Source organism: Pelophylax lessonae (assembly GCF_965119305.1).
Source record: "Pelophylax lessonae genome assembly, chromosome: 10".
NCBI lineage: Eukaryota > Metazoa > Chordata > Amphibia > Anura > Ranidae > Pelophylax > Pelophylax lessonae.
Window position 1 is genome coordinate 174,438,785 of NC_138777.1, and position 13,355 is coordinate 174,452,139.

Genomic DNA, 13,355 nt, shown 5'->3' on the forward strand with positions numbered 1-13,355 from the left:
TCGATCCAGAGATGTCCACGAGAGCCTTGCTCCTCTGGGGACTCGCACTCCTGATTGGCTATTGTCAGCAGCGTTCAGTCACAGCCAGTGAGCCAATCAGGAGACGGGGGTGGGGGCCAAACAGCGGTTCTGTGTGTAAATGCACAAACAGAGCAGTGATTCGGCTCGGGTGCCCCCATAGCAAGCTGCTTGCTGTGGGGGCACCTGACAGGTGGGAGGAGCACCAGCGTGGGACCCAAGAAGAGGAGTATCCGGGCCATTCTGTGCAAAACCAACTGCACAGAGTAGGTAAGTACTCTATAACCTGTTTAATATTTTAATGAAATAAAAATGAAAGCTTTACAATCACTTTAAATCTCTTTTCCTCCAAATGTAATGAGTGCTCATTGTCCTCTGTAATGACCTGAAAGTTTTTAACTCTAGAGCAAGTTCACTTTATGGGCCACTTATATATTTATACATGCTGCCATTGGAAGATGTCCCCTATCCTGTTCTGGGGACAGCCCAAAATTTGAGATTTTCTTTTACCATGATCATTGATAAATAAGACAAACAGAGAGGGTGGATCTCCCTAACGGGGACACAGACAGCAATAAAAACTGACAGGTCCAATGATAAGGAAACACCGCTCAAGGTGTGAGTGCTGTAAGGCTCCTTTCACACGGGCTTTCCCATCCGGGCCGCCTGTCAGTTATTCAGGCGGACCTGATCGGATGCTCCATGCACCCCTATAGGGCAGCGGATGACATCTCTGCTGACACCCGCTGCTATCTGACCCGATCCTGTCCGTGAAATCCAGACGGATGGAAACCCTATTTTTCATCTGTCTGGAGGATCGGATGAAAATGGACAGGCGGTCTGTTTTCATCCAATCTCCCATAGAGGAGAGCGTGAATCTGACAGGTCTGTCTCTGCAAAGTAAGCTGAGACGGAGCTGTCGTCTGTCTGCTCAGCAGGGATCAGTGAATCGATCCCCGCTGAGCAAGATGGAGTCCGCGGGTGGGACCTTTCGCATGTGCTTTCCGCCCGGCGGACTCCGTTTTGCTCAGCGGGGATCGATCTGCAGATCCGCCGATCCCCACTGAGCAGGCAGATGACAGCTCCATCTCCCTGTCAGATCCCCGCTCTCCTCTGTGGGAGATCGGATGAAAAGGGACCGCCTGTCCGTTTTCATCCGATCCCACCTGTGACAGTACTCACCGTCACTGGAAGTTAAAGACAGAGGATTAATGGTTTGAATTGTTTCAGATGGGACGGTCATATTTGCCAGCCATATCTCCATATAGGAATATAAAGATTTATTCCCATTTGCCATGAAATCTGTTCTTCCTAAATGCTGTGTATATTACATATCTTTCAATGTCAGACAGGTTTTCCTTTTTTTGTGTATTGGGAGGGAATGTGGATTGCCCTTTCGCATTGTTAAGTGTTAATGACCTCCCATTGTTCTGTCTGTCTGCCTTAAGAGAAACTTATAGGTATGTTGATTGGATGCTAAGGGGTAGGGGGGATTGACCCACATTGTATATTTTTGTGTACACTGTATGAGAGTGTAAAGCTCTGTTCCTATTGGATTGTGAATATCACGTCCAGTCTTCTACAAGGTCCACCTGGGTGGTAACCTTGTGGGTGAAAACTTTATATAAGTCTGTTCAATAAAGAAGAAGGGAGTTAGTTCTTCACCCTCCATCTAGAGTCTTGTCTCTTATTGGGGGAATCTGCTGCAAGGGATTGCTATGGTCCTCCATACTCCCTTAGAGAATCACTAAGCTCTTGTAAGAGCTTGTGTAAGAGCTGCATGGAGCATCTAATCCGGTCCGCCTGAAAAACTGACAGACGGATCGGATCGGAAAGCCCGAGTGAAAGGGGCCTAAAGTCTAGTGTTGCTTCCAAAGCGGAGGAGCCCGCCCAGCTCACCCCTGAGATCAACAGGTAAAAATGGATGAATGGCTGCACACTCTGGAAGGATGCCAAAATCTTTATTGTAGTGATCAACAAATAAAAGCATATATAGCACAGCGAGCACCAGGAGATGAAAATGTTAACGCGTTTCACACGGATAACAGTGCTTCACCATATGATTAAGTGCTGGTGTTATGATTAAGCGGCTATCTGTGTGAAACGCGTTAACATTTTTATCTCCTGGTGCTCGCTGTGCTGTATATCCTTTTTTTTGTTGATCACTACAATAAAGATTTTGGCATCCTTCCAGACTGTGCAGCCATTCATCGATTTTTACCGGCTGCCCTTAAAAACTGACGGTGTTCTAACCCATCTCCCGTCTATCCAAAATAAATAAAAAAGTTTTGCCTTAAGGCCCCTTTCACACTTGTGCGACTTGGGACTACAAAGTCGCATGACAAGTCGTACTCCATGATTTTCAGTGAGCACCGTTCATATCTGTGCGACTTCAAAGTAGTCCCTGCACAACTCTGTTCCGACTTTGATGCCGTTTTGAGGTCCATAGACTTCAAGATTACACAGGCATTGCTTCAAGTCTAGTTGAAATTGCGTCAAAAAATTGCGGCAAAATCATTTGACTTTTAGGTCGCACAAGTGTGAAAGGGGCCTTATTTGTACCTTCAGTGAAAGCTGCACAAAAAAATTAGCAATAAAAAAACAAAATGAATGTTAGATGATATCAGGTGAGCACACAGAGCTGCATGCTGGTGATAATTGTATTAAAGCCTCACATAGGAGCGAATTGTCATGTGATTTGACAGGCCAAGTCGCATGACAAGTCGCAGCTTATTGCTGGCAATGGTCCCGTTAAAATCGGTGCGACGCCGACATTGTGAAGCCGCACCGATTTGCAAAAGTAGTTCCTGCACTACTTTGCCTTCATTCACATTAGAGGTGGGTTTGAAATTGTGCGAGTTCAGCTGAGCTCGCAGAATTTTAAACCTGCAATTCATTGTAAGTTCGGGGCGATTTGAAAAACATCTGTGTGGGGATCATGCACAGATGTCTGTTGAAATCGCTCCTAAATTTGCCAAAAGTAGTGCAGAAATGACTTTAGGAAATCGGTGCGACGCTGACAATGCCGGCAATAGGCTGCGATTTGACATGTCAAATCACCCTGATGTGAAGGGGGGCTTTTGCCGATTCCGGGTGCGACTTGGGCCCCTTTCACACTTGTACGACCTGAAAGTCGTGCAACTTTGACTTGAAGCAATGCCCGGGTAATCTTGAGGTCTTTGGACCTCAAATCGCATCAAAGTCAGACCAAAGTAGTGCAGGGACTACTTTGAAAATCACTGTGACTTTAAGTCCCACAGATATGAATGGTAGTCATTGGAAATCATGGGGTGCGATTTGTCATGCAACTTTGCAGTCCCAAGACAAGTCACACAAGTGTGAAAGAGGCCTCTGTGTGAACGAGGGCTCTGACATCTGTGCATGGAGTAGCAGCTGAAATTGCACTGACAAGCTACTTTGAAATCGCGCTACTTCAAGTAGCACAATTTTAAAGTAACATTAATTTGAACCAGGGCGGAAGGGATAGGGAGGGAGAAGTCCGCCGTGATTCCGATTTGCACCATTCCCATCCCTCTGACAGCCAACACACAGACTCCGTCCTCTTCCATTTCACTGTCAGGAAATCACACAGCGATCAGCTGACAAAGCGGACAGCCAACCACCGCTCTCCATTCCCCACATTACAAACAAGAGGCGTGCCTAAGAGGGAGCTCTGCGGGTGCTGATAGGGCAGCTGGGCGGAGACATGAAAATAATTAAACCATGTGGGCGTGGTCTGCGTGTGGCGGGTGTTTTGGGTGTTGGACAGTATGTAATCTGGCGGGAAGCTGTTTGCTGCACGGAGAGGCGGAACTATACGGAAGACATGGAGGGATTGCCGGAGTTCTACGTGCTGTGTAATACCTGCGACCCCCCCGTGAGGCTGCACCGGTAATAAGACATAATTGTTCCCGGGAGGGGGGAGGAGCCAAATATTCATAGCACCTGTGTGGGGGAATTATTCGTCTTGTGACGTCAGGAGGGGAGCAGGTGATGGCTCAGTATCATGAATCATTCTTATTAGGACATGGCTGCACCATGGATCAGTGTTACCGTAATGGGCACATGCTTGTTGTGCAGTTTGGGGCTCATTCACACAATCATGGGGCTGTACACTGCATAGATTAGGCTCGGTTTGCATCTCTGCGACTGGCATATGAATGCAAAATCATGCGCCTTTCTGACCGCTCTTTAGCAGAATCATACCATGCACCAGTTCAAAAAGGGTCAGCGAACCTTGGCACCCCAGATGTTTTGGAACTACATTTCCCAGAATGCTCAGCTGCACTACAGAGTGCAAGAGCCCCATGGGAAATGTAGTTCCAACACATCTGGGGTGCCAAGGTTCGCCGTCACCATGTTCGCACCCGCCTGAGCTATCACACCAAGAAGCGTTCATTGCAGACAGCCAATCATTACCACTTGACCTCTGGAAGATTTACCCCCCCCCCCCTCATCACTAGGCCATCTTTTGTCATATCGCACTTCGTTACTTAATTGCGCAGTCGTGCGATGATATACCCAAATAAGTCCCGGTTCACACTTCTGCGATGCGGGAATGCTGCGAATATGCAGCGTGTTCCCGCATCGCATCCGCACCCCTGGCAGTTCACACTGCCATATGTGATATGCAGGGGGTGTCAATTAAAAGTTAACGACACCCCCAGTTGCGATCGCATATCGCAGTGCGATCTAAGAGTTTGCACAGAATCTGATCACACTAGTGTGAACCACCATGCGATCCGATTCTGCTGCAGATAGAAAAAGAGTCAGGTGCGTGTTTAGTGCGATTGCAGTGCGAATTCAGCCATACAAACTGTATGGCTGAAATTTACACCACACAGACATCGCATGTAATTTAGGCGCAGTGTGCTCCCAAATCAAATTCGATCTCTGTGATCGCACTAATGGGAACCGGCACTAAATGTCCTTTTTTCCCAATAATAGGGCTTTTTTTTTTTTTTTTTTGGAGGAATTTGATCACCTCTGTTTTTTTTTTTGCACTATAAACAAAAAAAAGACCAATAATTAAAAACAAAACAATATTTTTTACTTTCTGCTATAAAACATCCAATAAAAATATTGAAAAAAAAATGCCTTCATCACTTTAGTCCCCTTTCACACCATCGGACCTATTGGGTCAACCTGTCTGTTTTTCAGGCGGACCCAATCCGGTCAACCATTGTCCTCTCTGGGGAGGCGGACTTGTGTCCGCTGACATCCAATCCGACAAAATCCGCTGAAAATGGACGTATAGCGATAAATTAGCCATCCGGCCAGCGGGTCGGATCGGATGAAAACACAGGATGTCTCCCCATAGAGGTCTGACAGGTCTATCTCTGCACAATGAATGGAGACGGACCTGTCATCCGCCTGCTCAGCGGGGAGCATCTGCCTGCTCAGCGGGGAGCAGCGGAGTCCATCAAAATGGATTTGTCCTGTGTGAAAGGGGCTTTAGGCCAATATGTATCCTGCTACAAAATTTTGTTAAAAATAAAAAATCCTAATGTATATTGACTGGTTTGCACAAAAGTTATAGTGTCTAAAAACACCAGGGTAGTTTTATTTATTTTTTTGACTAGTAATGGTGGCGATTATCGACTTATATTGGGACTGCGATGTTGCGGTGGACATTCTGACAGTAACTGACACTTCTGGGGGACCAGTGATGCTAAAAATATGCACTGTCACTTTATTAAAGACACTGGCTGGGAAGGGGTTAACATTAAGGTCGAGCAAAGGGTTAACTGTGTGCCTAGCCAGTGTTTTACTATACTGTGTGAGATGCTTTTACTGGGGGAAGACATGGAATTTATTCCCTGCTTTGGGACACAAATTCCATCCATTCCCTCCTGTCAGAACGGCGATCTATCTTGTTTATATAGGCAGATAGCCGTTCTGCCTAACTATTGGTGCTGTAGGGCATTGGGTACCACGCACCCGCCAATCAGCTTCTGCTGTGTGTAATCATAGCAGAAGCGAGCCCCCAGCAGTGCGCATTCGCACCCCCTACCCAGAAGGGTCCGATCACGTACAGTATTACCTTCGTTTGCATCCACAATTCGTTCCGGAAACATGCTTGTATATCAAAGCTAATTTCCCCATAAGAAATAATGGAAGCTCAGATGATTCGTTCCACAACTATTCATTCATATAAAAACTATTAAAGCAATACAAAATACAGTATAGTGTACTGTAAAAACAAAACAAATTAACCTGCACTTTGCAGCCCCCCTCCATGTACCATGATGACCAGGCTCCCAATCCACTGTTCCTTTTGTATAAAAAAAAAAAAAAAATTACAGTAAACTCAGAATGTGAAGAAATCTGGTGCAGTTCCAAAGCCGCTGGTGTATATGTACTGTACAGTAAAGCCGCTGGTGTATATGTACTGTACAGTAAAGCCGCTGGTGTATATGTACAGTAAAGCCGCTGGTGTATATGTACTGTACAGTAAAGCCGCTGGTGTATATGTACAGTAAAGCCGCTGGTGTATATGTACAGTAAAGCCGCTGGTGTATATGTACTGTACAGTAAAGCCGCTGGTGTATATGTACAGTAAAGCCGCTGGTGTATATGTACAGTAAAGCCGCTGGTGTATATGTACAGTAAAGCCGCTGGTGTATATGTACTGTACAGTAAAGCCGCTGGTGTATATGTACAGTAAAGCCGCTGGTGTATATGTACTGTATACGGGGGGGGGGGGCGGCTGGTGGCTCCCAGCGCTTCCTGCGGAACTCAGACACTCTGGAATTGTTGACTTCACTTCCGTGTGCTCCGAACGTGGGTTCAATCCGCTCACCCAGCTGGGACTGTCTCCGAGTTCTGCAGAAAGTGCTGGGAGCCACCAGCGCTCCCAGACCTCTGGCCACATACAGAACTGTAAACTGTACACCAGCGGCTTTACTGTACAGAAAACAACAATATCTCTCCTGCGCTCGAGTGGTATGCAAGAAGGTGAATCTTCTAGGCGGTTTTATGACACAAATGAAGTGGTCTTGCTGCCCCCCTCAGGACCAAGGGTATCCAAAAGGCACTACAAGAAAACAACAAGAGAAGGGCGCACCGACCTTGAGCATTACCACTTAAAAGTTTATTAAAATCAAAGAAGGGTAGCGTAGAGGGTCCTCCCTCGAAACGCGTAAGCCACATCAGGTTTTGAGGACGCCATCACGCTATCCAGCAGTAGAGAAGTGTCCTGGAAGCGAGCGGTGCCCATTTCCTATATGCTTGTTCATATGCTACGTTTGTGAGTATATTGTACGCTACCCTTCTTTGATTTTAATAAACTTTTAAGTGGTAATGCACAAGGTCGGTGCGCCCTTCTCTTGTTGTTTTCTTGCTTTACTGTACAGTACAGATACACCAGCGTATAGTGTGAGTGTAATTCTTTTTTTTTTAACATTTAAACTACTGCTCTTATATTGCTCGTATATCAAGACAGCGATCGCAAATCAAAGCAACATTGAAAAAAAAAATAAAAAAATTATTGAAAACCATGTTACTCTTAAACCAAGGTTTTGCTGTATTATGTGTGTGTGTGTATGTATGTATGTATGTATGTGTGTGTGTGTGTGTGTGTATATATATATGTATGTGTGATCTGGCGCACAGGTGCCACCCTGTAGGGGTAAAACTGCTATCCAAGACCGCAGACATCCAATACCTGTGGTTAGGAAAAGATAACCAGTCCTGGATGCATTCTGTCATTGCTTTGTACAGGCTGAGTGGCTGCAGCTGGTTGCACACACCTGTGATTTCTCTTGCAGGAAGTGGATGAATGACAGGCTGACAGCAGATGCATGTCATCGCACACATGGTGTGATTACAGATGAGTGGCCCTGAATGCAGACAGTTGGTATTCCAGGTAACTCATCTGTCCCTATCACACTATTTGGAAGTACATGTGGATAGGTGCGGCTGCTGTCAGCCTATCATTCACTTGTACATGATGAGCGACCAAAGGTACCTGCCAAAGAAGTATGCCTATCTGCATGGCCTCACGCATCCTTGTAAACGAGCCCCTACACCCATTGCAGTTATTTTATTTTTTTTTATTTTTCTTGTATAATAATTCTATGTGTAACACACTTGTAAAAATGCAACATGTCCTATTTTCATTCCCAGCACACCTTAACTCAGCGCACGAACTAAAACAATATAAAATTATCTGGTTAGCCTTCTCCTTGCATTAGGCATCATAGTCCAATGTTGCTGGTGTACACAAACACTTAAGTCAGTTTGGAAATATATTCACTGCCATTGCTGTCTTGGTTTTACCTGCTTCCTGTACGGCCATAGTACATAAACTGTAGGATGGGAGCAGTGCCGATGCTGGTGGACATACCCATACATCCTCCCACATCACCCCCCTCATGTGCACACTCTCTAGAGCAGGGCCTGACAAATTTGCTTTGAATCTAGGAGCAAGCTAAAATAGTTAGGAGCCAGTTTGTGTGCGATGTGTATCGCAATCGATGTTTTCATGCGTAGGTGCCCAATGCGCGCGTTTACATTTGTATGTGGTAGGCCTAAAAAAAAAATAAAAAAAATTTGGGCGGAGGATTTTATGTGCTTGGGTTAGAGCTGCACAATTAATCGTTAAAAAATCGCGATCTCGATTCTCCCCCCCTGACGATCTTAAACTGCATGTCCTCGATTCTTACTGAGCCGTTTTCTGCTCACTCACAGCTGTAAAAAAAAAAAAAAAAAGTCTTGGCAAATGTTTATCAACATTGTTAAAGCTGCTAGATAAGTATAAACAAAATGCTTTACAATGTATCTTTTCGTTCTTTAGATCAACGGAATGAACTTCCGGCTGTAAGGGAGAGCAGTTAAGGCCCTGTTCACATACGGGCGACGCGACCTGGAAGGTCGCGGTGCGAGCAGCGCGCCGCGACCTCGGAGCGGCCGCCACGGACTTCATAACATTGAAGTCTATGGCGGTCGCCTCCTGGTCGCCCCAAAGAAGCTCCGGACCCTTTTTCTAAGTCGGAGCGACTTGTGTCGCTCCTATTAGAACGGGTCCGAAGCTTCCCTATGGGAGGCGACCTGAGGCGACCAGGTCGCCTCACAGGTCGCCCTAGTGTGAACCGGGACTTAACCTCTTAAAGTATTTTTTGCTAGAAAATTACTTAGAACCTCCAAACATTGTATATACAAATCACCTGTCCAATACAGTCCCAACAGTGAAGCATGGTGGTGGCAGCATCATGCTGTGGGGGTGTTTTTCAGCTGCAGGGACAGGACGACTGGTTGCAATCGAGGGAAAGATGAATGCGGCCAAGTACAGGGATATTCTGGACAAAAACTCTCTCCAGAGTGCTCTGGACCTCAGACTGGGCCGAAGGTTTACCTTCCAACAAGACAATGACCCTAAGCACACAGCTAAAATAACGAAGGAGTGGCTTCACAACAACTCCGTGACTGTTCTTGAATGGCCCAGCCAGAGCCCTGACTTAAACCCAATTGAGCATCTCTGGAGAGACCTAAAAATGGCTGTCCACCAACGTTTACCATCCAACCTGACAGAACTGGAGAGGATCTGCAAGGAGGAATGGCAGAGGATCCCCAAATCCAGGTGTGAAAGACTTGTTGCATCTTTCCCAAAAAGACTCCTGGCTGTATTAGATCAAAAGGGGGCTTCTACTAAATACTGAGCAAAGGGTCTGAATACTTAGGACCATGTGATATTTCAGTTTTTCTTTTTTAATAAATCTGCAACAATGTCAACAATTCTGTGTTTTTCTGTCAGTATGGGGTGCTATGTGTACATTCATGAGGAAGAAGAATGAACTTAAATGATTTTAGCAAATGGCTGCAATATAACAAAGAGTGAAAAATGTAGGGGGTCTGAATACTTTCCGTACCCACTGTGTATATATATATATATTTGTAGCAGACTCTAGAGAATAAAATGGCGATCATTGCAATCTTTTATGTCACACGGTATTTGTGCAGAAGTCTTTCAAACGCAGTTTATATAATGTAAAAGATGATGTTGCGCCGAGAATCGTGATCTTTATTCTAAGCAAAAAAATCGTGATTCTCATTTTAGCCAGAATCGTGCAGCTCTAGCTTGGGTGTAACTTTCATTTTTCTGTTCACCAAATTATCTGTTTGGTGCGTGTGAGAAGGGTGACTGTATTGCTGGGTACACAGGATCCGAATATCAGCCGGTTCAGAAAGGGACCAGCTGACATTTGCACAGTGGGTACAGTTGCCTGTCCGACAAAAGACGGTCTCACGATCATCTGAACAGCACAGCCAATGGTTGATCAGTGTGTTCTTGGGGAGGTTGTGGTCATGAGATAGCTTGGAGAATCTCAGAAATTTGTGGGACTTAACCAACACTACACAACTATTAGAGTGCACCAGATTGTAGACGAGATTTACATCTGCCTGTCTGTATAGAGTCAGTAATATTTTTGTAAAATCCCACTCAACAGTATTGGCAGTAATGCAAGTCGTAATAATTGTTTCATGGCCTTGTTCTACCTCCAAATGGGAAGCTCTTTCCGCTTCCCTTCTCCACCAAACAAGGAGCTTGCTCTAGTTATCAAGTCACTGTGGGCATGATCTCTTGTTGTCTGGTGGATGCAGAAGGATACAAGTGTCTGCATAGTTTTTCAGTTGCTACATGTATCCTGATTGGGGAACTTTTAGTTTGTGTGATAATTTGCCAGCCTGCTGGTTGATTTCCTTTTCATCTTTATTTGGGTCACAATGGCAGAGAGAGTGACCAGTTACGTGAAGCAAAGGCAAGACAAGGTCAGAGACTTCAGGCTAGATGAAAAAGCAGCGGGTCTATGACCTGGATAAGCATGATCGGGCAAAGCAAGTGCCTGTTTTGGCATCACACATGACACTCTAAAGCAGTGGTCCTCAACTCCGGTCTTCAGGGCCCACTAACAGGCCAGATTTTAAGTATTACCTTGGGGAGATGTAGACTAGAATACTGCAATCACTGAGCAGCAAATTATATCACCTGGGATGTATTTCAGTTATCTTGCAAACCTGGTCTGTTAGTGGCCCCTGAGGACCACTGTTCTAGAGAAGGAGCGGTCTTAACCACCACAGGATGCGGATATGATATGATGTGATGTTCTGGGTGGCCAACCATACACCTACATGCCCTCCTTGTTGGCACCAGAAGCTCTTTCTGCCGCATCAGTACAAGGAGCAAAGGCCATGATAGCTCACACCTGGGCTAAGAGGAAAGGCCTTGGAAAAATGCATGAGTCTTCCAGAGCACCAAAGAGGAGGACTATGAAGGCATTGAGAAGGCCAAGCTAAATGGTACCACCTCACCCCAGACATGAGTGCCAGGACATAGGGATTCATTACTCTTGTTTGCTAGAAAACAGTCAAGCCTACTGATCAGTTAATGCAATTACTGTGTCCATTAGACCAGTGGTCCTCAACTCCGGTCCTCGGGGGCCCACTAACAGGCCAGGTTTGCAAGATAACTAAATTACATCACAGGTGATCTCATTTGCTGCTCAGTGATTGCAGTATTCTAGTCTGCATCTCCCCAAGGTAATACTTAAAATCTGGCCTGTTAGTGGGCCCCGAGGACCAGAGTTGAGGACCACTGCATTAGACTATAACAAGCATGCCCTATTGCAGTGATGGCAAACCTTGGCACCCCAGATATTTTGGAACTACATTTCCCATGATGTTCAACTACATTGCAGTGTGCATGAGCATCATGGGAAATATAGTTCCAAAACATCTGGGGTGCCAAGGTTCACCATCACTGCCCTATTGGGTAAAAAAATAAATAAGAATGCGTTTTTTGTTTTATTCTGTTTTTATCTTTCTATCTCTTCAGACTGCCATCTGATTCTCAAGAATCTTTCCAGCTTTCTGCACCAGTGTTGCCATCTATTTCTTCCCAGCTCTTGCTTTTCAGTGTTGGGGATTGGTCTGGATTGTCCCCTGATAGTAAATTTGAGGTCCAGCTGAAAGTACCTGGAGGTAAAAAGATCAGCTTGGGAACACTGTCCCGTGAATCTAGGTAAGTTGTACACCATTTAAATGTTTTCAGTGTTTGTTTTTTGTAATGTCCTGTATCAGATTAGCATTTATTACAAGAATTGTGTGAAAATATGTTAATGCAGGAAGAGAAGCAAAAAAGATTTTTAGATAGAAAAGCAGAATTTTATTTTAGCATGTTTTGTTTTCTACCTCTTCAGACTGTTATCTGCTTTTCAGACCTAGAGATAGGCTGTAGTAAATATAAAATGGTGCAGTTTGTTATTTGTGGAAAATGGTTATTGGTAAATTAGCGTGTGTTTTTTTTTTTTTTTTTTTTCCTTTTTTTATTTTGAAATCGTGTACTGCAGTTTTATTTAGTTTTTTTGCTATATTTACTGTCAAAATCGTTCACCTATACATACACAAGTATATGCAAACTAAGCTGGGATAGTTCTAAAGGTTTTGGCATTTACCATTGTGGAAGAGCTGTTTATGGAGTCATACAGTAGCCGTTAGACTACAAAATTATATACCACCATAATCTTCTCTGAGATCATTTAAATAGCATAAGTGTTTGCGTTTTATGATTTTGACATCCTTCAATACTCTTTTTGTAAAAATGAGCAGCATAGTATCTCCGTTTTTATGCTGCTTTGCTTGCAGAGCTGGGGACCTGAATTAAATTACCATCAATGACACTGGCGTTGGTTTACTAAAGGAAAATTGTCTGTGCACTTGCAAGTGCAGTTAGATCTGAGGAATTATGCAAAGAAAATAAAAAAAACAGCATTTTTGCTTGGATATGATTGGATGATAGAAATCAGCAGAGCTTCCCCTCTGATCTGGAGCAACTGCACTTGCAGTGCACAGTATATTTGCCTTACCAAAAGGCTTGCCTTTACTAAATCAATGTATGTTTGCCTTTACTAAAATTAACTCCATTGTCTGGCTGCAGTTTATACTTTTCCCTGGTTGGTTCAAAGGCAGCCGCAATCATTTCTATATAACCCATATGCTGATTGAATGCATTGGAAGCTCTGCAGAGGTATACTGGGATATATTTCAAATTTGTCTTGTTATAAATCTACACCAAATAATTTTATTATTTTTCTACATTGAATATTTTTGCTTCTACACTGAACAAAATTATAAACGCAACACTTTTGTTTTTGCCCCCATTTTTCATGAGCTGAACTCAAAGACCTAAGGCCCCTTTCACACATACATTCCCTTTGTCCGTTTTTCATCCATCCGTTGATGGATGAAAAATGGACATCAATGCATCTCTATGTAAAAACGAATGACAACGGATGATCATCCGTTAACATCTGTTTTCATCCGCTTCCGTCAAAAAAAAA

At 44.3% G+C, this 13,355-nt stretch overlaps 1 protein-coding gene across 1 annotated transcript in view; it reads left to right on the forward strand.

Moving 5' to 3' along the window:
• The first annotated feature begins 3,772 nt into the window (after positions 1 to 3,772).
• Positions 3,773 to 13,355, forward strand: part of LOC309565342 (kelch domain-containing protein 1-like) — a 38,819-nt gene continuing 29,236 nt past the window's right edge. Inside the window, exons 1-2 of the mRNA XM_082270257.1 lie at positions 3,773 to 3,909; positions 11,852 to 12,037. Of these exons, the coding sequence (XP_082126383.1) occupies positions 3,845 to 3,909; positions 11,852 to 12,037 (251 nt within the window). The 5' untranslated portion in view covers positions 3,773 to 3,844. The remainder of the gene's footprint in view (positions 3,910 to 11,851; positions 12,038 to 13,355) is intronic.